Raw genomic sequence first — 25098 nt, forward strand, 5'->3', positions numbered from 1 at the left:
CTAGAGACTGTCATACTGAGTGAAGTAAGTCAGACAGAGAAAGACAAATATCATATGATATCGTTTATATGTGGAATCTAAGAAAAGGGTACAAATGAACTTATCTACAAAACAGAAGTTTTTGTAGAGTTACAGATGTAGGAAACAAACTTATGGTTACCAGGGGGTAAGGGGGGGAAGGATAAATAGGGAGATTGGGATTGACATATACATGCTACTGTATATAAAATAGATGACTAATAAGGACCTACTGTATAGCACAGGGAGCTCTACTCAATACTCTGTAATGACCTATATGGGAAAAGAATAAAAAAAAAAGAGTGGATATGTGTAAAAAAATAAATAAATAAAGTCAGAGTGGAGAGGAAGTGACTTGGTCAAGGTCATGCCTCTAACATGTAAGAGAATTTGGCCTCACGGCTCCATCTAGCTCTGACCCCTCTCTTGTGTCCGGGATGGACAGGGCAGGCCGGGAACGGCAGCCATATGGCCAGCAGAGGACACTGGCACCGAGGTGCTGGTCTCTCTCCTCTCCCCGCCTCCCTTGCCCTTCTAGGCCCGTGTGCCCCAACCCCAGGCTGTTCTCATGCTTGGTGGCATCTGTTGGTCCCACCGCCTTCTCTTCTCTCATACGTCGTTCCTGTCTCGGACTCTGCAAAAGGCCTCATCCCCTCAATTTCTGCTCTGATGGACAGACTTACCTCTGCCACTGCCAGGAGGGGAGATCCAGTTCTCGGGCAGGTGGAGCCAGAGCTCTGTCCCAGAGGCCCTGGAGCAGGGCAGTTAGGGGAGGGAGAGCTTTTTGAGTCTTTTGGTGCTTATCCACTTGGCCCAAGAGAGCCTGTGGTCAGGACTGGTGGTTCCTTTCCTTGTGAATAAGAGAGAACAGGACCAGCCTACAGTGAGTACCTATTTAGGAATGGGCATGTGGACATGGGCACGCAAACACGCGAGCACACATTCATGTGTCCCTCCCCTATCCCTTCCTCCTCACAAAGCACGCCTATTGGCAAACTTGTCTCTTCCTCCCAGGGACACCCTAATTGTTACCTGCACCAACAGTGCCACGAGCATCTTCGCCGGCTTCGTCATCTTCTCAGTCATCGGCTTCATGGCCAATGAACGCAAGGTTAACATCGAGAACGTGGCAGACCAAGGTACAGTGCGCCGGTCACCCTGCTGTCGTAGGGCAGGTTCCAGGTTCACACCCTGAGCTCCTCATTTATGCTATGCTAGGAAGTTGGCCTTCTGGAACAGGCTGGAGAGGGGGACAGCCTAGGTCCCCCTTTGCGGAGGGACCCAGAACAGCTAGAGTCTGAAGCTCATGCAGGGTTAGATCTGGCCGGTCCTTCCCCAGAGGTGTGGCTATAAAAGCCCCTTTCCTGCTTCCCTCTCCTTTCCTTCGTTTTCCCGTCCTCTCTTAACTCAGCTCCAGCAGAAGTAAGGTCTCTACCTGTTGGGCACGGGGAGAGGATTCTCTAGGCAAACTAATGCTCCTGCAGCGGATGTAGGCACAACCTGCTTCAGGGTGGCATTCCTTGCCGAGGGCTCTGTAGGCACCAAACACTAATGCTTAGCAAGAGCAGCCTTTTCCTGATGAAGCACTTTCCTGGTTGTTAGGTCAGCTGTGTTCTCAGGGTCTTCTGCTTAGTTTGCAATGCAGACCCTGCAAATTGTTTCCCCAGTGGGTGGAAAGGTTGGACGGCGGTGGTGGGAGGGATGTGGAATAAATGTTTACCTTCTGCCCAAGTGATCCCTCTATTAATGGCTAGCATTTGTGTGGTCCCTTTGGAGTGTACAGGGAGCTCTCCTTTATTTATCTCATTTAATCCATATTTCTAGCACAGAATCTTGTAGACAGTGTGTAATACTTTTAGTTAACTTTTTACTTCCACCCAACCTTATTCTACAGAGGATTTGGGTGCTGAGCAGGTCTCAGTGATTGAGGGATTTCATCGTGGCGTTGTCTATCATGACGGGCATTCTGTAATCAGGCATTTATGGGCTGCCGTGGTGTAGGGACTGTGCCAGGGGCTGTGGGGACAGGGCTGTGGGCCCAGACAGTCCAGAGTGTGGACCTGTCTGTGACTTCTCTGTGCAGTTATCTTTCTTCAAGGAGCTCACTGCAAGTCTCAGATAATGGCTCAGACGCCAGCACGAGAAAGAACTAGGCCCTAGCAATGTCACCTCCTTGGTGGGCTGCTGGCTGTCTTCTGGCTCCCTAAGGATAATTAATAACTGCTTCAGCGGCGCTGATGATGCACTGCAGGCCTCAAAGGGTTAAAGAGCCAGCTTGTTGGTGGGGGGGAGCTATCTCTCCCTGCAGAGGGTGCTGAACCCCCAGGGATTTTGGTTCTACAGCAGTGCACTAAATTAGAGGTCCCAGAGCTGAGCAAATGCCCTTCCCTGGTTGAAAAATTTAAATCTTCTGGGGAGCAGAGAGGTGGTGAGGGGGAGGGAGGGAGTGGCGGAGGCTTTGTTTTCGGGGTGCCTGTACCACCCACGCTGTCCTCATTTCCTTCCAGCAGCGTAGCTGGAGCAGGTACGTCCTGTTCTACCTGCCAGCAGATCTGAGGTGTTCTGTTATTTTTGTGACATTACTGAGCTCCTTGTGAACCAGTGGCCGAGTGGCCAGAGACAGTGATTCTTAAGATGTGGGCCACATTCGTTAACTCTTCTGAGCGTTTCCTGCCCCAGGAAAGGGATTTGGGGACACAAGTTGCTAAAACCCAAATTAAATTTTGTTTTTCGTCTATATAAAAAGCATCAGACAAATGGCCTGTTTCCCTCTGAAACTTCCCCTTTTCAGAATTTTTTCATTTCCTCTGATTTTAACAGGGAGAGAGGAGTACTTCTCACAGGTTCTAACGTGTTGTGTTCATACAGTTGACCCTTGAACAATGCAAGGGTTTAGGGGCGCCGACCCTCCATACAGTCAAAAATCCGTGTTATAATTTAGAGTCAGCCCTTCGTAGATACAGTTCCTCTGAATCTGCAATTCCTCCGCATCCATGGATTCGACCAACTGCAGATTGTGTTGTACTGTAGTATTTACGATTGAAAAAAAATCCATGTCTGAGTGGACTCGTGCAGTTCAAAACTGTGTTGTTCAAGGGCCAACTGTACTTGGTAGTTTCTCATTGTCACCAGCGCAGGGACAGTGGGTCTCATCCCACAGGGGAGGGGCAGTGGCCCGGGAGGTCTTCTGAATTCGCATACATTCTTATATGTGATTAGCAGGCTTGTCCTATTTCCTCCGTTGTAATGGAGGCTCTGCAGAATACAAAGATCGGGGTCAGGCCTGCATTAGGTGCCAGCCCCAAGCTCTCCTAGCTGGGTGACATTGGCACGTGGACATTCAGTTCATTTTTGCTGACCCAACATTAGTAACTGCTTTGGTATTCAGTCAAAAGCAGGTTCTCTTTAAGGACCTAACCCTAGTCCATTTCGTTTACAGCTCCCTTGTAAGGGAGGCTCAAAGCCATTACCCCAAATCTTGGCTGTATCAGAGCTTCTGGGGGCTTGAGGGTGGGATTGGTGATGAGACCAAGCTGTCCTCTGCTTTTACGATGGGCACAGGGAAGGGGGCGTGGTCTTCTCAGGCATCTACGCCAGAGAATGAGCTTGCCGGGAAGTCAACCTTTTAGAGTCATCTCCCAGCCAACTGCTACCTGGGGAGCACTGACTCACGGTCAGAATCCAACTCAGAGCCCTACCAAGATGCTCACCCACTGGCGGCAAGACTGGGTTAGACCACAGCAGAGCAACACGGAGGTGCGTATTGCATATAGAGTCCCAGGTCTAGGTGGTAGCTCTCAGGTAACCAGGCCACTAGGAAGTTCTGCCCTGGCTCCCTCACCCCCTCATAGTTCAGAGACCCTGCTGATCAAGATGAACGCTCTCAAACTGGACTGACCGTCCCACCATCTGTCTGTCACCTGGATGCCAAACCTTCCAAAGGCACAGGAAAGGGTTCCGGTGCTGCGTCCTCTGAGAACACATCCACATGTAGTAGGTTTCTCAGCAGAGTAACCACTCCCCGTGTGCTGCGGGTCGTGATGGGTCCATTGACCGGAGCCCCTGGTTGTGTCTTCAGTGGCTCTCTAGGACCAAGGAGGCTGTCACTGTAGGTCTCTGGGGGCCCCGCCCAAGACGCTGGCATGCAGAACCCCTTTGATCCCCTCTCATGGGAAGAGTAATAATGGTCTATGCTTACTGAGTTCTCGCCACGGCCAGGCATCGTTCTGAGCCCTTTACCTGTATCAACACACTTAATGCTCACAGAAACTCCCTGAGTGTAGGTGCTATTATTATCTCCATTGTACGGATAAGGAAACTGAGGTTTGTCCAGAGTCTTACCTACGGTCCCGCAGCTAGTAAGAGGCAGAGCCAGTTTTCTGGCCCATGGGGGAGAGGAGCCTGCAGTCCACCCACTGGGCCTTGCTGCCTCCCAGAGGGAGAGGAAGGAGGCAGGACTCAGCCTCCATCAGACACAAGGGCCTCGCCCGGGGAAAACTCCGCTGTGGCTCGGACAGTCCATCTTTCTGAACTCTACAAAATGTTCTAAAACTGTATTTAAAAAATCCACTCTCTAGCCATCTTGGATAAATGGAGTTTGCTGAAAATGATGCCTTTACCCTGCATACTTTAGGGAGGCCGCTGAAATGGAAACAGGCCAAATATTTTGAAATCATTCCCCTCCCTGAAAAAGCAGTGAAGCCCAAACGGCCAGAATCCTGTTAAGCAATGAGCCGAGGTCCTCCGGCAGTGGCCATTTGAAGACCTTCTCGTCCACTTCATGGGCCTAAACTGAACTGGCTTCCTCGGTGTTCCGGGCACTGAACTGGCTTCTTCGGTGCATTGCATTTGAGGCCTATTTTGAACTGTAGCTTAATACAGATTTTTCTTTTATGGTTCACTCAGGGAGCCTTCAGAGGCTGTCTCTACTGTCTGTTCAATAAATGCATCGAGCGGGGGTATCTTAGGCATTCCAGGCTTTATGTTTTCAATACCCAAAGCCCTAGGCAACATTGGGAGCTAACAACCTGATGAATTCCAGTTTAAAAAAGTGTCATTATGCTTGAGTTATAAAACTCCAGGAGCTTCGATTTCTGGCTTCCAGACGTGCGCTGGCCGTGGATTACCCTGACGTTCCCTGGTCTCTGCCCCTTATCATCTAGGTTTCTACCTACAGGGAAATTCACAACTGCCAGGTCTTTAGCCATCTTCCCAGTGAGGCTGTAAGGAAGATAGGAACGGCTGGTGGGGCTTTATGTTAGCAGAGAAAACTGCAGCTCAGAGATCCTCCACCAAGACCACACGCGATATTCTTGGGAAAACCGGAATCGGAGCTGCTAATTTCCAAGTTCATTGTCCACCCCTAAGAAAAGCTAATATTCTGTGAGTGCTGATGATGTGCAAGGCACTGATCTCAGTGCTTTACGTGCGTTTCCTCATTTGTCCCTCATAACCGCCCTGTGAGGAACTATTGTTATCCCCATTTTACAGATGGGCAAGATTGAGGCTTACAGAAATTAAATAACTTCTCTAGGGTTGCACAGCTGGCAAGTCATGGAGTCTGAATTTGGACCCAGGTCTGTCTAACTATTAGAGACCAAACTCTCTTAACCCTTATATCATGCTTCCCTCTTCCCCACTTAATTACCTGTGGACTGATGTAGCCCCATCTTTACCAAGCCTTTATAGAGCAAGTTCCTAAAAGTGTTAGATTGATTCATGTTTTATGTACATGGCTTCTCCTGGAGGAGTGACTAGGAAGAAGGGTAACAAAATGGGGAAACGATGTCATTCTGGGCATGTTTAACCCTTACAGCAGGGTTTCTCCACCTCAGCACTCTTGACATTTGGGTCGGATAGTTCTTTGTTGTGGGACTGTCCCATGCATTGAAGGATGTTTAGCAGCATCCCTGGCCTTTCCACACTGGACACCAGTAATCATCCCCCATGACATCCCAGTTATGAGAATCAAAAATGTCTCCAGACATTGCCAAATGTGCCCAGGGGGGCAAAATCACCCACTGTTCTAGAGGGTAATTATTACATTCTCCCCCAACTTATGAATACAAAGATGGAGGTTTTCATGTTATTTGCATGGGATACAGCCTGGCCTTAGAGTCGAGTTGGCCCTGAGTCTCTGCTTTGGCAGGCTTTTTGAGCTTCTCCTCTGAGTTCCCTGAGGTGTGGACCTAATTCCCCTGGTCCTTCCCTTCCGGGAGCTTGAGGTCTAATTGGGGAAATGGATAGAGAGGAGTAAAAACATAGCAAATAGCAGGAGCAGCATGTGATAACTAACAACTCAGGGCTTCCATGGAGAGAGGAGCCTGTGGGCTTCCAGGAAGAGGGGGCCTTGAGCTGGACCTGTTTGCAATCATGTGTCTTGTTCCTTCCAGGGCCAGGCATTGCATTTGTGGTTTACCCGGAGGCCTTAACCAGGCTGCCCCTCTCTCCGTTCTGGGCCATCATCTTTTTCCTGATGCTCCTCACTCTTGGACTTGACACTATGGTGAGCCCCTCCCCACTTCGATCCCTGCTTCTTCTGAAGACTCCTGTCCTGGGTCCTGCATCCAGCCTGCAACGGGGTTGAGCTTAGTGGTACTTAAACATTTCCCTGAGAGATGTAGGGATGGTGAGGTACCTGTCCAGGGCTCAGGATAACCTTGCATTTGTGGGTGACTCAGGTGATGGGGTGAAGGAGCCGTACTCTCTCCCTCTCTGTTCTCCATGCAAGTTTTAGCCTGTGTACTTCCTGCTTTTGGTGTCATTTTGCCAAAGCAAGTTCTTTGGGGCTGAATAAGGGAAAATAATATGAGGTCAATTTTAGGGGAATTGCTCTGGGGCTGAGACTACAACAAATCATGGTGACAGGCACTCAGAGTTTAGTAGTTGGGTGCAAAGAGGGTTTTTCCTCAAGCAGAAGATCAAATGCGATTTAAACAGGAGGCGAGGAATTTACATCTCATGAATACAAAGTGAAGCTTAAAGTGTCCTGATGGATGGGTATGAGTGCAGTCTCTGGGGGCTGGAAACACTGCTCTAAGGCCCACATCCTGCTTGGATTCCCCTCGCTGGCCTTGTGGGTTGGACCCCAGCAAAGTCTTTCAGGCCCATCGAGGGAATGCAACCTTAAAACCCAAACCTCATACAAATACCGCTTTGCCTGGTGGGAAACACAAAGGGCTTTTTGGAGCCTTTGGGGCTGGGCGGTGTGTCTCAGGTGTCGCTTTGCTGGCATTGTTCCAGTTTGCCACCATCGAGACCATAGTGACCTCCATCTCAGACGAGTTTCCCAAGTACCTGCGCACACACAAGCCAGTCTTTACTCTGGGCTGCTGCATTTGTTTCTTCATCATGGGCTTCCCGATGATCACTCAGGTAAGCTGCCTGCTGGGCACAGGCTTGGGATGGGGGCAGGTTGCAGGGGGGCCTGATGGCTCTCCAGCCTTTTACTCTTAGCTCCCGGACCTTATAACAACAGCCAAATCATTGCTATTTCCATGTAGATGGCATCAGTTCATTAGGGATTCTGACCACAGAGGGAAATATGTCACCTTGGCTACTAATGATACTTCTAGCATCTTCGTAATTGAGATGTAGCCTTCTTGAGCCAATGAGACAGGTGTGTCCTACTTTAAGAAAATGGAATACATGAAAATACTGACCAGAGAAATTGATTACCTGTAATATACAAGATTTATAGCCACTTGAGTTCCTTCTAGTCCTGAGTTTCTGGTAAGTTGAGTATTAGCTTACCTGATATATATATATTGCTGTCCCTGTGACCTTGAGCGAGTCACTACTTTGGGCCTTGGTTTCTTCATCTGGAAAATGATAGATTGAAAGGAGATGGTCTCTAAGCCTCATCTGTTGTAGAGAGACTTAAAGAGTGAGCTGAAAATGCAGGGGGTTGCTTGAGGAGTGCCCAGAGACACCTAAAGGTCATATGAAGGTCAGTCACATGCAGGTATATGGGTAGAAATGGTCATCTGTTGCTTAAAGCAAAAATGAAGCAATCTGGCTACTTTCACATTTACATCTTCAGATGCTGACGTTTGCCTTTTAAGAGTAAGATGTTAGATCACTTTTCTGGGCTTGTTCTATTGATTAGCTCGGAGTCTTTCCAGGGACTGCTTTGCTAACATGGCAAGGCCCCCAGCTTACATATCTGGCCAGCATTAGGTTACTGATGTCAAGGGAAGGGGAGATCCTTTGACTCCTGTTTGCACCTGACCCTGCTCAGGATGGAAGGATTTACTGCTAGAAGTGGGAGAGAGCCTAGATCCAGGCCTATTGATGTCGGTTGTTTCTCTCCCCTATCAGGGTGGAATTTACATGTTTCAGCTTGTGGACACGTATGCCGCCTCCTACGCCCTCGTCATCATTGCCATTTTTGAGCTCGTGGGGATCTCCTATGTGTACGGTAAGCGAACCACTGTGCCTGATGCTGAGGCAGAACTAGTGTCGGGTGCCAAGCGTCCATGGCAAGCAGGTTTCCCATATTTAGTAAGACAATGAAAGGGCTTCATTGCAGCTATTTAGGAAACGTAAGAGAGCTGTACCTTTATTTCCAACTTGCCTCAGGACCACTGGGGTCTAGATTTAATAGAGAAACAAAAGACGGCTGATGGTGAAACTCAGTAGTCTTTGTTATCAGAAACTGCTAGGACCAGGACATGCCTTTGGGTGTGGTCTGACAAGTGAACCGCTGTTAATGTCTGAGGACAATGGCCAGATTGGGCTTCGGGGGAAGGCTTCTTTTGTATTTTGGGTTCTTGGTAGCTGCAGTCTTCCTGTAGCTTGAGGTGAGGAGAAGCTTCATGCCTGGTTCCCGGATACTTTAGTGAGAAAAGAGAACACAGGCCTAACAGATCCTTAGGAGACTTCGTTAGCATCATGGGAGCCTGTGATACAAGATCTTAACCCCAGATTTTCCCAGGAAGAAACTGCCTGTTCCCTTACAGATTAGCCCTTCTTAATATCACTATAGCAACCTGCATCCCATAATCAGCAGGGCCGTTATCTAGAAGAACAGGAATGGTAAGTCAGCGGATGCTATCTTTGCCCTTCACGTGGAGGTGTCTGTGCGTGCAGGGGAGGGGGTCTCACCGGGTGATCTCCTGGGCTCCTCGTGTGCACCGCCGGTCAGCACAAGCAAGTCCTATTGGGTTCAAGGCACTGCTGACTTCCCTGTGCCTCGAAGTCTCAGAATCATCCCTAATATAGATAAGGCCTCCTTAGCAAATACCAGGAAGGTGAAAAATGCCAACTCAGATGATCCATCTGTACTTCAAAACCAAAAAGAGATGGTAAAAAGAAAGGCAGGGTATCACTTGGATGCAGGATGTCCTTGGTATGAGCATCTTGCTTTTAATGTAATTGTTAGCCTCCTGTCCATCAGGGTTCAGCAGCTTCTTGCTTTCCTGAAAAACGCATTAAAATGGAGGGTGATGGGGAATCAAAATATAAAAAGGAGGGCTTCCCTAGGGGCGCAGTGGTTGAGAATCTGCCTGCTAATGCAGGGGACACGGGTTCGAGCCCTGGTCTGGGAGGATCCCACGTGCCGCGGAGCAACTAGGCCCGTGAGCCACAACTACTGAGCCTGCGCGTCTGGAGCCTGTGCCCCGCAACAAGAGAGGCCGCGATAGTGAGAGGCCCGTGCACCGCAATGAAGAGTGGCCCCCGCTTGCCGCAACTAGAGAAAGCCCTCGCACAGAAACGAAGACCCAACACAGCCATAAATAAATAAATAAAGGAGTTCCTTTAAAAAAAAAAAAACTTTTAAAAAATATATATATATAAAAAGGAAACCTCTCATGTAAACGTTAGGTGCCCTAGAAACAGGAAGATACTGTAGTCATTGTTAGGTGTTGGCAGAAGGGAACTTTGTCTCAGCTGGAGATTACATCCCCACTGCAGGGAGAGTTTAGTTTCTGGCCAGAGAAGTGGGCAGGCATGCCAGCTGTCGTGATGGGATCAGAGGCCAAACTGCCGACACTTTGGGCTGATGAGACAGCCTGGAGCCTGCAGTGACACTGTGATTGAGGACCTGCATTTAGGGTGAGGCTTCAAAGAGCTTCCTACCTGAGCAGAGAGTGGCAGAAACCCAGCCAATCTACCACAATCCTAACTTTCTGCCCAGATACCAAAGGCTTTGCCATGGAGAGGCCTCTGGGGCCCTCCTTTGGAAACTAAAGCCCTCATGGGTCTATATATAAGCTAAAGTCACCAGATGGTCTGTTGGCAAAGTCAGGAAAGCTCTTCATTGCAGCACTGGCCCAAGTGCAGGTAGCCATCTCATTGACCTCCTCTGCGGTCTGTATCCTCGCTGCTATTTGGCACAAAAGACACATTTGCATAATTCTTTCCAATAAAACAGGGCTGTTCAGTGTGGTTTACAAGCATCATTAAAACAGAAACCTTTTAACATCTCTATTTTTAGAACTTAAGTAGCTCCCCCCAGCCTCCATATAAAACTGGTGGTAGATTTTTTGGTTCTGAAGGAAAAAATAAGTCCTGAGTGCTTCAGCCCCTGGGCTCTGCTAATCTTCCTGGGGGACCACCCAGGAAATCGCCTGGCCTCTAGAGGGCTGGTGCTGGGCCAGCTTCCAGGTCCAGGTGGACTCTGTGCTGAACTCAGGGTGAACTTGACTCCTGCTGTGTCGGATGTGGGTGTGAACCTCTGATTTGCACCTGGATGGAATTCTAAGAAGGGACTCTTAGAAGAAATATTTGAAATAAGCTAACATAATTGTTAGAGGTGAAAGCAAAAGCCTGCACAAATATATAATGTACGCTCCAGAGGACACTGGATTCTTTATTGAGATGATGAGGCCCCAAACAAATGCAAGGTTAGTTTAAGGAAGTTGAACATGAACCTGTGAAGAGTGAAAATGAACCCGACTGATTTGCTCCCCCCCCATCCTGGCTGCTGAATTTGAAAAATAAGTAGGTGGATTGCAGAGATTTGTGTTTTCTTCTTAGTTCTAATGATCTCTAGAGTCTAGATTCTAGAGGTTGCCATTCAAACATTTAAAATACAGTAGGTACAATTTTCAAGTTTTATCTTTAGATCAAAATATCTGATTCAGGTTCTCAAGGCAACACTCTTCAAAGGCCAATATTTGGGTTTGAGGTAGCTAGAAAAGTGGAACTCCCTGAGTTTGGTGTAGGGACAATCCCTTTAACAGACTGTTACCTAATAGAGTCGCTTTGAAGAAGTGATTTGCATTTTCCTGGGAGCCAATACAGGGGCTTTCTGGCTGGGGGGGACCATAGGATTGACCTGCCACCACAAAGCCCTGCTGCCTGCTTACCTGCTTGGCTTCACACTGTGCATTTCCCCCAAATCACTATATGCTCAATTGTCTTGATCTGTTTTCTTCCATGTTGATCAGTTACTTGTTTCACGTCCTACCCCCACTCCGTCTTTCTCCACATCCTCGTGAGGGATGTTAGAGTCACACAGGCAATGACGTTTACAGGATGGAATATGTCATTCTCCAGTTCTGGTTGTCCATCCTGCAGGCTGAATGCCTCAAAGTTTTTTTGTTTTTGTTTTTAGTACAAAAGAAAACAAAACAACAAAACAAAAATACATGATCTCTCCGGAACCCCACAAATTCAAGCTTACTTTTGTTCCTCTCTGGTCCCCCTCCCTGAGCTCCATCGTCACATGTGTTCTCAGCTGAAATGTCACTGTCCACCTCTCATTCAGGGTGTAAGTTCCCCCAGCTCCGTTTGCTGGGGTTCAGAAAACATTAGGAACAAGATGGTTCAGTCCATTCATAACTCACATAGGTAAATGCCTGTGAGTAAATCAACAGGTACTTTTTTTTAAGCAATATCTTTTTTAATTAATTAATTTATTTTTCGCTGCGTTGGTTCTTCCTTGCTGCGCGCAGGCTTTCTCTAGTTGCAGCGAGCGGGGGCTACTCTTCGTTGTGGTGCACGGGCTTCTCATTGCGGTGGCTTCTCTGGCTGGGGAGCACGGGCTCTAGGCACGCGGGCTTCAGTAGTTGTGGTGTGCGGGCTCAGTAGTCATGGCTCATGGGCTCTAGAGCGCAGGCTCAGTAGTTGTGGCGCACGGGCTTAGTTGCTCTGTGGCATGTGAGATCTTGAACCCGTGTCCCCTGCATTGGCAGGCAGATTCTTAACCACTGCGCCACCAGCGAAGTCCTCAACAGGTATTTATTAAGTGTTCACTGTATGCCCTGCATGCTTCTAGGAAAGTGGGGAGGGCAGAGGTAGTTTTCTATATTCACGGATCTTTCCAACTAGCTGCCAGGAAGAGCAAATCTACTTCGTACATTGAGAAGAAGGCCAGTACTAAGCTGTGCATCCCAGCTGTGCACTTTTGCTGCCCAGAGATAAAGGAGGGCCAGGGTAGCCAGAAAAACTTTGAGAAGGTGGAGTTTTGGAGATAAAAGAATATAAAAGTAGATAAAGATGAGACTTAGTGTTGAGTTTATTGCTAACCAAGGCAGGGGAAATCTGAGCCCACACATAGGGTTTTGGCTCCAAGAGATGCAGCCAAAACATTACATTAACTGTAAGAGAATAATATTTGAGATACACACAGGACTGGAGACCTAATTTGTGGGACCTAGTGCAAAATGAAAATGTGGAGCCCTGTGTTAAAAAATTGTCAAGAGTTTCAAGATGGCGACAGGAGAGATTAAGATTAATCCAGGGGTGGCGCCCTTCTGAGCACCGGGCCCTGTATGAGTGCTTGGCTCACAGGCTAGGAGGCTGGCCCTGGCCACACAGTGGGAGGAGGCTGGCCCTGGCCACACAGTGGGGAGAGCAGCCCCTGGAAGATCATACTCAGACCAAGGGCAACGGTACGGTTCACAAAGACAAAAGCCACAAAGTTGCATGGGTGAAAGTGATCGGTTGGTTGAAGGAGGTCCTTGACTTACAGTTCAGGATTGGCTGGTTATATGGAGGTTGTGGTGGGCCCATTTCTGGGCACCAAATCTGTTGGTTTGAATCTAGAACAGTTGCTATGAGTTCACCACTTTTTTTTTTTTTTCTTTTCCTGCTATTTTTCTCCTAATTCAGTGAGAAACAGTTGCTCTGATCCCTTTTGGAGATTTCTTACCCCTCCAGGTTCAAGGTCATGCTGCAGGCAAGTCTCCATGCACATGCTCCGGGCCCCAAGATCAAGTCCTCTATCAAGAGTTAGCCTTCTAAATGGGAAGGAAATCCAAAAAAGAGGGGTATATGTATGTGTATAGCTGATTCACTTTGCTGTACAGCAGAAGCTAACACAACAATGTAAAGCAGCTATACGCCAATAAAAAATAAATAAAAAAAAAATAAAAAGAGTTAGCCTTGAAGAGGGATCTGGACCAGCGGGAAGGATAGAGCAGGCAGAGGAAGCCATATGAACAAAGGCCGGAGGGGAAGGTAGACATTGAAGCTGTAAGGGACTCAGGTGGGGACTTGGGCGTGAGTCAGGGCGTGGGCGGGCTGTGCTGGGTGGGAGCTGGAGCAGGCAGAGGATGGAGGGACTGGAGAGCCTGACTCAGGAATGAGCAAGGGGCAGGAGGCTTGCCTCGTGGCTCCCAGCCGGTGTCCCTGGGCTGCATCTGGGGGGCCACATTTGTGGAACAAGCAGAGCAGTCAAGGGACCTGGAGCCTGTTGAAGGCAGAGGCCTGTCGTCCAGAGCCCCCGCGGGAGGCCCACGGGGAGAGCTGACTTCCAGGGCTTGAGCTGACTCTGGAAACCAAGCCATCTCACCTTCAGCCCCAGCACTGCACCTCAGCATCAAACTGCCTCTTGCCGAAACTGGGCCCCCATCATCCACCCCTTCCTACAGCTCTGGGTCCAGCTCTTGGTCCCCTCTAGGGGAGCTTGAGCACTTCTATTGCCACACGCCTCCTCCCGTAGGAGGCTATCTGTATGTCTTCCTCTGTCTAACCTTGAACCCTGTCACATCGATTTCCCCAGGCGGGCTGCGCACCGTCATCTCCTGGGGATGATTTAATAGCCTGGTAACAGGATTGATACTGATAATAGACATTTTTAGAATCTATTAAGAACTGAGGCCTGCTTTCAGGATCTCATGTGTGTTTCTGAGGGCCTCATCTTTGACTTTTGTCTCTTTTTTTGTTCTCACCCCTCACTTATGCCCAGAGGGTCTAGTGTCCAGAGGCCACTTGCTTGAAGGTGTTTAATGACATGAAAGGAGACAAACAAACAGACCCAAAGATGGTCAAGTCAGCTGCTCAAAGTGTGTGGTTCTTGCCTGTGGTGGCCCATGATTTAGGGCCACCAGTCAGAACCGCCGACTATGAAAGGGCTTGAACTTGGGGCCCTTTCAAGTGCCTTCAGCATAGCGATCCCGCAGTTCTGAGAAAGCCGGGCTTCTGATGAGCTCAGGAAACAATACAAGAAACCGTTCCCTCCTCAAACATCCTCTGTCGCTTTTCCTTTCAGAGAGTGGATGCTGGTTATGTGGGGCCCTGAGAATAACTCTCTTATCTGCTTTTTACTTTATGTAGTTATGTTGATCAGCGACCAAGAAGACCGCAATCCTCTGAGTTCCAACAAAGTGGGTGATGGCCACGTGGCATTCACTTTGGTTCTTGCCTGCCCGTAGCATCTTACATAGAGCAGAGATAAACTGACTCATGGGAGAGTGTCCTTGTGAGGGTGAGGGGTAAAAAGTCACATGCAGCGAGTCTCCCTCAAAATCCCAAGGCTTTCCTAACACACTGTGCTTATCGATCACAGTCTTAATTGGCTTTGTCAGAGCTGGTTGCTGAGCCCATGAGCCTACCTCCAAAAACAGCCGCACGGGTGACTGTGCCAGGCTGTGGCAGTGTGGAGACTCCCGGGGTAGGCCGGGATGGAGCTTTTTAGATGTCATGGTGGGATGACATCTCACTTTGAACTTAACGGCAGAGGGTGTTTACTATCTATTTAAATGTTCCATTTGCCTTAATCTTCCCGGCAGCTAGTCATTTGTCTGATGGTTTCCTGCATAAATAGGGGTCATGTGGACACCAGGATGGGGCCAACAGCACTCGAGTGAGGGGCTCTCACGCCATCCCCTGCCCCACCTCACCCCTGCCATTGCACCTCATGCTTGATCTCCGTTGGTCTCTTTGCAGGCTTGCAGAGGTTCTGTGAAGATATCGAGATGATGATTGGATTCCAGCCAAATGTTTTCTGGAAAGTCTGCTGGGCGTTTGTTACTCCAACCATTTTAACTGTAAGGACCGTGTGCTTTATTGCATGGGTAGCACCTTGCGTGCATATGTGATGCTTTATGTTGAACAAGACCTGTGCCTACATACACATGAGCCTGCGGAGCTGGTAGGATGAGTATTACTCGTGTCTTTCAGCTGAGGAAACGCAGATGTGAAGAGGTGAAGCGCCTTGCCTAAAGGTGCTTGATTGATCGGGTGCAGAGCGAGGACGCATGCACAGTTTGGAGCATCCCTATGGAACGTTTCCCATTATATCGGTCTGCCTCACGTGATCACATTTCCCATGTGCTAACTGGGGTCCACGTTGTGTGCACAGTGCTTTATATCAGGGGTTCCCAACCCCTGGGCCAAGGACCGGTAGCGGTCTGTGGCCTGTTAGGAACCGGACCACACAGCAGGAGGTGAGCGGTGGGTGAGTGTGCGAAACTTCCTCTGCCGCTCCCCATCGCTTCCCATCACTCGTGTTACTGCCTGAATCATCCCCCACCATCCATGGAAAAATTGCCTTCCATGAAACTGGTTCCTGGTGCCAAAAGGGATGGGGGCTGCTGATTTATATGTATCACCTCGTCTCTCCCTCACAGCAGCTCTGAGGGGTTGGTATTATAATCATCTCCATTTTACGGATGGGGAAACTGACGCCCAGAGGTTATGTGACTTGCCTAGGATTGTACAACTATAATTAGCTACAGCCTGGGTTCAAACCCAGGCAGTCTGGCTCCAGAACACTTAATCCTAAACACTGCTCAACACAGCTACTCTACAGCTAATATGTATAGCAGAAGTTAGACTTTTATTGTTCATTTTTATTGCTTTTGAGGACTATCTTATCATCCTCAAGTGTGATGATGACATTTTGAGATCATCTGACATTCATCTTCTTAAAGATCAGAGCCCTTCATGTGCCAGCAAATCTGCCTGGGGACTTACAGGCATATCCTGTCACCTCCTTTATTGTGCCCCAGCTCCTGGCTTTGCCTCCATCTACTCTCCAAGCACAGTAATTGACAGAGACCTTGCCTTTCCCTCTCTTCCTCCCTGGCTTGTAGGTGTCATCTGGGCAAAAGCTGCAGGAAGCTGGCTGTAGTTCCTTCTGGGCCCAGCAGGTGGCACTAGAAACCAGATTAAGACCCTTTTACTACACTGTACCAGCTTCTTTAAAGGAAAACAAGACAGTAAAATTGTAGAGAAAACATATATTTTCCTTAAAAAAAAAAAACAACAAACTGTCACAGAGTGAGTTTTAATCAAAACATCTCAATTTCTTTCTGAAAAGGCAGAAGTTTAGAGAGAAAAACCATTCAGCGTTTACCTCCCTCTGCATTGACAGGAAGACATCATACAGAAGCCCACATCTGTACTCACAATTCAGAGGCTGTAATTTGTCTGCAAAGTCCCACCAGATTTGGGGCATGAGAGTTGAAAAGGACTAAGTTAAACTTTTCAGTATCTTGAATCCAGGACTGAAGTGTGTGTGAAGGATGGGGAGTTACCCATCTCTTGGGAGGAAGACAGGAGACCACCCCCTCCCCGCTGTTCCCCATCTCTGCTGAGCTTCGCCGTGTCCCTCAGTTACTACTACACACAATTTATTCTTGGGTGGAATCAAAGTTAGAATCTGTTCCAGATTCTACCGACCTTTCCCTCCTGTCTTGGAAGAGATAAAGCTTCAGAGAATCTTATTATATTCTGCAGACCCAGATCACATAATAATAATCAGCAGGACGACTTGTGGAGATATAGTATTAGGTAGCAGCTTTATTAACTATGTCTCTCAAGCTCCCAACCACTCTGATTGGTGGGTGATTCTTCCCCCATTTTACAGTTGCCTGTGCTGAGGCTTGGAGAGGCTAAAGAGCTTGCCCAAGGCCACAAAGCTTGCAGGGGGCAGAATAAGAATGGAATCCAAGGCTACCTAGGCTTCAAGATAATACATTTCTAAATACATTTCTAATACATTTCTAAAAGCCTAGTTGCTTTCATCTCCAAGTGGAGTTTGGCCAATTCTGGATTAAAATAATCCTAATCTTCTTTAGGAGCAGAATGTCAGGGGAAAGGGATTCTAGGGACTTGCTGTGTTTTTTTGAGAAAGTTCCTCAACTGTGCTGTGCTTTATTCGATTTCCGTTATAAAACTCACCTCAGAAACCTGTGGAGGGGTCCCTGGCTCAGTGGCTAAATTATCCTTTCTCATGGCCAGGTTCATCTGAGGGCAGGGTTTTTGTCAAACCTGACTTGGCAGAGGGAAATTGATGGCAAGACCAAGTTTGCACAGATAAATTTGATGTGATATTTGTGTAATGAGGAAATGGGTATCAAAGGACCAAGGTTAACCCTTCTTTTTTGCCATTTGCCCTTCTGTAACACGGCTATCTTGTAGTAGGCTAGAATGAGCTGAGATTATGGGTTTAAATGACTTAAAAAACCCTGAAATAAAATTGATCATTTTTTATATGTGCCTTCATGGATTTATAGAGCTATAAATATTCTGCGTGCAATTATTGTATACATAGGCAGATCACGTTACTGAATTATGCACGCACATAAGCAGATGTATTGCTATTTATATAGTAAATGAAATGGGACAACTTACCATAATTACATTAAGCCATACTTCCAATAGACTGGTTAATAAAGCTTATAACTCTAGGGGCAAATGTTTAAAAGGGGGCCTAGAGTAGATATCTCTTATAGGAGCAGTTTTCTCAACCACTGTCTTCAGTCTCATGTTGCTTCAAATCCATATATTGAACTGCTGTTGCATTGAAATAATCACTTGCCCTGGCAGCCTGTGCTTTACAGCAATCATACAGATGCCTTACATTTGTCTAATGCTTCACACTTTCCCAAAACACTTGCATATATTATCTTGCCTGGCATAATTCCCTCTAATCATTTTCAGGCAGTTCTTTTACTGCTTAAGATAGAATGAGAGAGCTGAGGAGGAGGGAAGGACTTAGGCAGGTACAGTGTTCTAGGCGGAGGCTGCCATAGGCGGGATGAATACAGGGAAGAACTCAATTTTCTGAGGGCAGTTCCCCTCCCCCAACAGAGGCTTGGCTAGAGCGTTAGAACCCCTCTTCTGTCCTTTTCGGTGCCTCTTTTTCCAGCATATCTGTCACCTTGTTCCTCCTCAGCTACACTAAGCAAGACTTCAGAGGGTTCGCATCACTGTTGCCAGCCAAAGTGTGCGGTGATGGGGGAAAACGGGCAGACAATGCACCATCGCCTCTCTTAAAAGTGAGGGGGGGGCTCCTGAGTAAATACCACACTGTTGTTCCCAGAAAATCCCTGTGTTGTATACCTGGTGTGAAATGGATCTGTTATATAGCAGAGAAGTCTGAGACATACAGGTCCCTCAGCCAATTAGTGGTAGAGCTGGGATTAGCCTGCCCGTCCCCGGCCTCTTGGCTCACGGGTTGGTGACGAGGCCCGTTCACCTTGCATCAGTTGAGGGGAGGGCTGGGCCTCCACTCTCTTTGTCCCACAGCTGATTATAGGACCAAACTTCCTGCTCAGCCACTGCTTGGGGACCTCTCAGCCGGCTTTAGAGGCAGCTCCTGCAGATGGGCTCTTCCCCATTCAAGGGGAAAACGAAGTAGATTCAATTCATTTTTCACATTAATCTAATGGATTTTTTTCCTTATAACAAAAGCTTGATTATCCATTATAGGCAGTAGAGACGCCCCTCTCCTTAAAAACACCCACCGTCCCCTCTCCTGCCTCCACCCGTCCGCCACCTCGGTGTGTAGCCTTTAAAATCGTCCTCTCAGCCAGTCTGTGTGTATAGACACCCATATGCATTGCTCAGTTTTTATGGGATGGCAAATGCAGCATCAGCGGCTCAGTGTCTGTCACGTTCATCTCTGTGAAGTCCAGTTTCTCCATTTAGAAAATGAAGTAATAATACTTCCCTTTCAGGGTCGTTATGGGGGTAAAATGAGATAATAGACAAAAAAAGCAGCCAACTCACAGCAGGGGTCCAGTACATGACTGTTGAAGGAATACTTCACATCCCCACCCTAACGCGTGTGTTTCTCTTTTCTTCCCAGTTTATCCTTTGCTTCAGCTTTTACCAGTGGGAGCCCATGACCTATGGCTCTTACCGCTACCCTAACTGGTCCATGGTGCTCGGATGGCTAATGCTCGCCTGTTCCGTTATCTGGATCCCGATTATGTTTGTGATAAAAATGCATCTGGCTCCTGGCAGATTTATTGAGGTAATTGTATCAGCTCCCACTCCTGCCGCCCCCTCCCAGGGGAGAAGCTCTGAGAGCTCTGTGCTTTAAAAAAACAAAAGATTTGGTGAACTTATTCTAAGGGGAGACATGGTGATTAAGTGGTTAACAGTTGCTACCGTTTCTGTTAAACCCATTCTTATTATGTATTATTCCTCTAATGGAGGGACTCAGCCAGTCCACAGGCCAAGCTGCTATTATGCTCTTCCTCAGAGCAGTGACGGCTCTGGGGAATAAACGATCAGAGTGTCTCCTCTCTCCTGGTGCTTCCCCCTCCTCTCCCCTCATCCAGAGCTTAAATCCCAGTGTTTGGTTTTTCACCACACATCAGATTCCCCCTTTCCCGATGTTCCTCTCTGTCTGAGGTGCCTCCCCCCAAACACCTATTACGATTACGTTTAAAATCACTCCCCCTTCCTGCTATGCCTGTGTTAGGCATGGCTGAGGGGTCCAAGCTGATGAAAACGTCACCATCCCCGAAGGATGTAATGAAAGGTCCAGGGCATGCCTGGTATAAGGCATGTTGGTTGTCTTTGTCGGTTAGTCCCTTGCTGGACCCATTTCCCATTTCTTTTTTTTTTTTTTAAATTAATTAATTTATTTTGGGCTGTGTTGGGTCTTCGTTTCTGTGCGAGGGCTTTCTCTAGTTGCGGCAAGCGGGGGCCACTCTTCATCGCGGTGCGCGGGCCTCTCACTACCGCGGCCTCTCTTGTTGCGGAGCACAGGCTCCAGACGCGCAGGCTCAGTAGTTGTGGCCCACGGGCCCAGTTGCTCCGCGGCATGTGGGATCTTCCCAGACCAGGGCTCAAACCTGTGTCCCCTGCATTGGCAGGCAGATTCTCAACCACTGTGCCACCAGGGAAGCCCCCCCATTTCCCATTTCTAATGCAAAAGACTCCCCACCCTCACTCCAGAGAGGATGGTAAGGGGACTGCCACTTGCTGAGCCACCAGTGAAGTGTGGTCAGGCTTTTGTTATTCATGAGAAATCACGTGCTCAGACGCGTTAGGAAGAGGTCGGCGCCGCCTTGTCTTGGCGGTCCAGAGGGCTGCCGTCTTGGACCAGGCCGGTGCTGCTCAGGGTCTGGCCCAGGGGCTAACAGCACCAGCACCACCTGGGAGCTTGTTGGAAACACAAACGATCAGGCTCCAGCTCTGCTCCGCTGAACTAGACTCTCAGGGAAGTAGGACTCTGGTGTCCGTAGTTTAACGAGCCCCCAGGTGATTCTGATGCAGATTCAAGCTTGAGGGGCATTGGATTAGACCGAGGCAAAGAAACACCTGCTGATGAGGGTAGTGAAGAACAGCTGGGTGGGTTTTGCTCTTGGTCAGCCAGATTGAGGAGGAGAGGGCCCTGGAGCATCTCTCGCAGGCTCGGGAGGGGAGAAGCAGACGGGAATAGATCATGTGAATAAACGCCTTACACGCATGTCCACGCGATGAGGAGGCAGCCTTTGTTTTTATTGGACTAAAGGTGGAGGCAGAGTTGACAAAGGGAGATGCAGGCGTCTTCTTACTGAAGCAGTGTTCCAGTTTCCATCCTCAGGAAATTGTCTGTTATCTCCTTAAGGTAAATTGACTCAGCCCCCTCACCGCCAGGGATGGCTTGCCCGAGCCTCAGATGGACCTCCTACCCACTGACCCAGAAATCTCTTTCCCTCTGAACAGAAGCTGCTTTAGCCTCTGCTACTTTTGTCTTAGGCTGAAATCCTCTAAACTGATGAGTCGGCAATATACATTTATTATGGTTGGTTCGGGACACAAAGGTTGCAAACTGATGATTAAGGGGAGATTAAACTAACAGCTATAAGAAGCAGCTTCCCTTTAATAGGTAATAAACACATACTTGTTCCCTCTTATGTAGTCAGAAATATGTTTTCTTTAATTTTCTAGAAAATGCTCCAGTCAAATTATGTTTTCCATGAAAGGTTCAGTTGACAGATTAGAGACATTCCCATTATTTTTAGCTTGCCTGCAAGAACCCACACTTCTGAACCAAGTCAGAAGCGTATATTTTTGTCAACAGATAATTAAAATCTTTGCTCACTCTTGGCAATGTATCTTTGTGGTTGAGGGGTTTTTTCTCCGGCCATTTATATACTTTGGGGAAATATGCTAAACAAAATCCAATTATTTTGATGTAACAACTCACTGTTGAGGCTACAGAACAAAAGTGAGTACATGTCCTCTGCAGTCTGCGTTTGGCAGTGGAGAGAGCAGCTTGTAGATCCTCTCCATTTGGAGGGGAAAAAATGTATAATTAAAATCTGGGCCCTTTATTCTCTATTAATCTTGTGCAAGGCAAACCCTGGGCAACTGTAATATTGCTTGCAGGGTGATGTAAATAATTTCAAGTGAACTAAACTAAGTCTCCTCTTAAATGCATCCCTGGCCTTGTTAATTAATGGAGCTGATCTTCCTAACTGCTTCTCTTGGTGGGGGACCTCTTGGTTCCAGGAGGCGTTCTGGCGAATGTGGTCACACCCAGTTTGGGGATGGGTGGGTGGTGCCTGGGGGAAGAGGGTGCTTTGCTTCTGTGACCCTGTGTGTCTTTGGCTTCTTTGCAGAGGCTGAAGTTGGTGTGCTCGCCGCAGCCGGACTGGGGCCCCTTCTTAGCTCAGCACCGTGGGGAGCGTTACAAGAACATGATCGACCCCTTGGGAACCTCTTCCCTGGGACTCAAACTGCCAGTGAAGGATTTGGAACTGGGTACCCAGTGCTAGTCCGATGGCACGGGATGGCCCAGACTTGATTCCGTTTCTCCTCTCTGCCTTCCCCTAGTGTTTTCCCCAGCTTTCTTCCCATTTTTCTTCTTTTCTCTCCCCACATCTCAGTTCATACCCGTGCACGAGAGTGGTGACTTAGAAAAGTAGGACATAGTGTCGCATGCTGTAGCCGGGAGCTAGATGGACCACTTGAAGAGCGGTTTGCCTGTGTCCATGCTGTCAGTTTCTGGTGGGGTTTACCCCGCAGGCTCGAATCAACTAGGGGAGCGCTTTCCGGCGAAGTCACAAGTAGATGTGCGCGCGTTGATCAGTAGGGAAGCATCCTCTGTGGTTGTCACTGGTGGTGCCAGTCAGGCTTATGCAGAACGGCAGGATAACCAGACTGTTAGTTTGGACTCATCTGAGCAATGTAGTGATTTCATTCTGACACACAAAGTTCAGGACTGGGTACCTTTGGAGGGTCGGCAGTGATCAGAAAATGGTTTTGAGTAAGACGAGCCGGTGGATTTGGACACCCCCGAGGTGGTGAAGTTCCCATTTCCATTCATGATTGGGGCTCTGTTTCCTTCATCCAGACCAACTGTCTCAAGTGTACCAAGGACTCAGATGCTTTCTTTCTGCAAACTGCAAATCTCAATGAAGAGTTGGTTCTCTCCCCTCAGTTGTCTTTTTTTTGAATAACCGTATTTGTGAATTCTGTGGATCCTTTCCTCCACCTCTGCATCGTATTATTTGTGCCCAAAGTTGTACATTCATAGCAGAGTGCCCTTTTTGTTTCTCCATGACGTCTAGCACTGTGGTTCAATGTCATCATTCCATGTTTCTTCTCTTCTAAATGTCTTTCTATGAGCTGTAGCTACCTTGTCTTTCAGCCTCTGGGAAAACAAGACTTACCCTGGTTCTGTCTATATATTATATATATAAGACACAAACTCTTAAAAGACATAATGTCTCGGTTTTTACTCTTCATTTTTTCATTCACAGTCAATGCCGATTGTGGGCATAGAATCAAAGAAATGGAGAGTTGAAGAGAAAGCAACCACAATATTCACTGCACTGGTAGTACATTTTAGGTCATTGTATTTACAGAGATTTCTGATAGGTACAGGTTAGGTCAGTAGCAAGTGAGCTAATTAAAGCTATAGCTTTTAAGACTACATTTAGCTAATTCAATTTTAAGAGTTCCCAATTCACAGTACTCATAACCACACTCTAATGAGAGCGGATCATATGTCTGCAGAGGTTGGTGAAGCCGTAACCTTTATTATCTTCTTGTATCCTGAACATGCATATATGAGATTTCTATAATGTGACATGTGTTCACGTAGTGTGTACTCGTAGTGGTGTTTTCTGTCTTTATAAATATCTTATTAATCACTGTAGAGATGGTGAGTGTAGGATAGTGTAGTCTGGGTTTTTTTTTTTCCCTTACAGTGATAATATCTAAACCTAAAATTGTTTCCTTAGGGGAGACCATTTCAATCATTTTCTTATTTGTTTGTCTTCATATTACAGGGTCTCAGGCAAAGCTTTCAGTTCAAATCTTGTATATTGATGTGACATTTTCGTCCTGTTAAACAGTAATGAAACCCAACAACAGACCTTAAAGTAACACTTTTCAAAAAATGACTTCACTTGTTAAGGAAAAAGGAAAATCTCAACTCATCTTACTGAGCTCTCCCTTTTCTGGAGCAAATATTGTTGTCATTTGCCAACACCGACGTGAACTTCTGGTTTTCAAGAGTAGCCTGTGGAAACTTTCAGAAAAGGAAACAAAGATGGGTTTCGAACTTTAGGTTTTCATCTCTTTTGTCTGCAGGGCACGTTTGTTCTTCCCCCTCCTCATTCTCTTCTTCTGCTTACCTCCCAAAGCTAGAACTTACTAGAATCCATCACAGAGACTAAATCCTAAGCTTCCCCTAGACTTAGCTTTAGGAAGCTGAGTTGTGGCTTCCCCTGTCCCAGTGTTTCCCATAGTGACTTGTCCGCCATTAACACTGGTTTCCCCAAGAAAGCCATATTGTAGAGAAGCCCCCTTTGCTGTAGCAGATTCTGCATAGTGGTACCAAAAATTAGCCTCTCCAATTGATATCCGATGAGGTGGGAGAGCAAGGAAGGACTAACTTAGGTTTGGAAATGTTCTGCAGCCTTTCCAATTTGAAGGTTGAAGAAGAGAGCTGAAATCAATTAGCATTCTCCCATAGGACTGGCATGTTTGTGTCACGATGAATGGTTTTCGGCTTTCCTCTCTTGCCTCTTGGCTAAAACTCGAGTCTGATGCTGGATGCCAACCCAGTTTCTGTTAATTATTGCTGTTGTGATTAAAAGAAAGGGGGGAAAAAACTCATGGATGCTGCCAGATTTGTTTTGTACACATTGCAAGTTAACTTAATTGTCAGAATGGGGACAGCCTCACTAGCTAGTGTGTTTTGCATTTGGGGGCAGCGACATTTGTATTCATTACAATTTGTCCAGTTAAGACCCAGGACCTGTTCCCTGAGCAGCTGGGTTTTTGTTTTTTTTTTCATTTTTCCTACAACTTTCAAGTTTTATGTACAGTTTCCTTAAAGGTGGAAGGTTCTAAGCTTATCTGGAAATAGTTACCTTGTGAGTTTAGTTTTGCCAGTTCCTACAGTTGTGTTTAACTTTTGAGGCTTTCCTTGCCAGAGATGTGTTCAGTATCTGAGCTGTTTCTAGTCATCACCAATCTACTCGTGCTGCACCTCCCCTAGACTTGGCTGGGACGCTAAGAGCTGAGATGCGTATGACCAGATGGATGTTTCCATGCTATTAAAATGCACAGTCAAGTGGAAGGGAAAAAAATGAACGAATAAAAATAAAATGAGCAGCATTGTCCTAAAGTGCCACTTGAGAGTTCCCCTTCAAACTGAGGCAAAAACCG

At 47.4% G+C, this 25098-nt stretch overlaps 1 protein-coding gene across 1 annotated transcript in view; it reads left to right on the plus strand.

Annotated features, from left to right (window-relative positions):
• SLC6A5 (solute carrier family 6 member 5) overlaps window positions 1–22193 on the plus strand; it is a 54059-nt gene extending 31866 nt beyond the window's left edge. The window contains exons 10-16 of the mRNA XM_061203749.1: window positions 1033–1157; window positions 6411–6523; window positions 7261–7392; window positions 8338–8437; window positions 15136–15236; window positions 19286–19453; window positions 22038–22193. Coding sequence (XP_061059732.1) covers window positions 1033–1157; window positions 6411–6523; window positions 7261–7392; window positions 8338–8437; window positions 15136–15236; window positions 19286–19453; window positions 22038–22193 — 895 coding nt within the window. The remainder of the gene's footprint in view (window positions 1–1032; window positions 1158–6410; window positions 6524–7260; window positions 7393–8337; window positions 8438–15135; window positions 15237–19285; window positions 19454–22037) is intronic.
• The last annotated feature ends 2905 nt before the right edge of the window (window positions 22194–25098 follow it).

Source organism: Eubalaena glacialis, chromosome 10, assembly GCF_028564815.1.
Source record: "Eubalaena glacialis isolate mEubGla1 chromosome 10, mEubGla1.1.hap2.+ XY, whole genome shotgun sequence".
Classification (NCBI taxonomy): Eukaryota; Metazoa; Chordata; class Mammalia; order Artiodactyla; family Balaenidae; genus Eubalaena; species Eubalaena glacialis.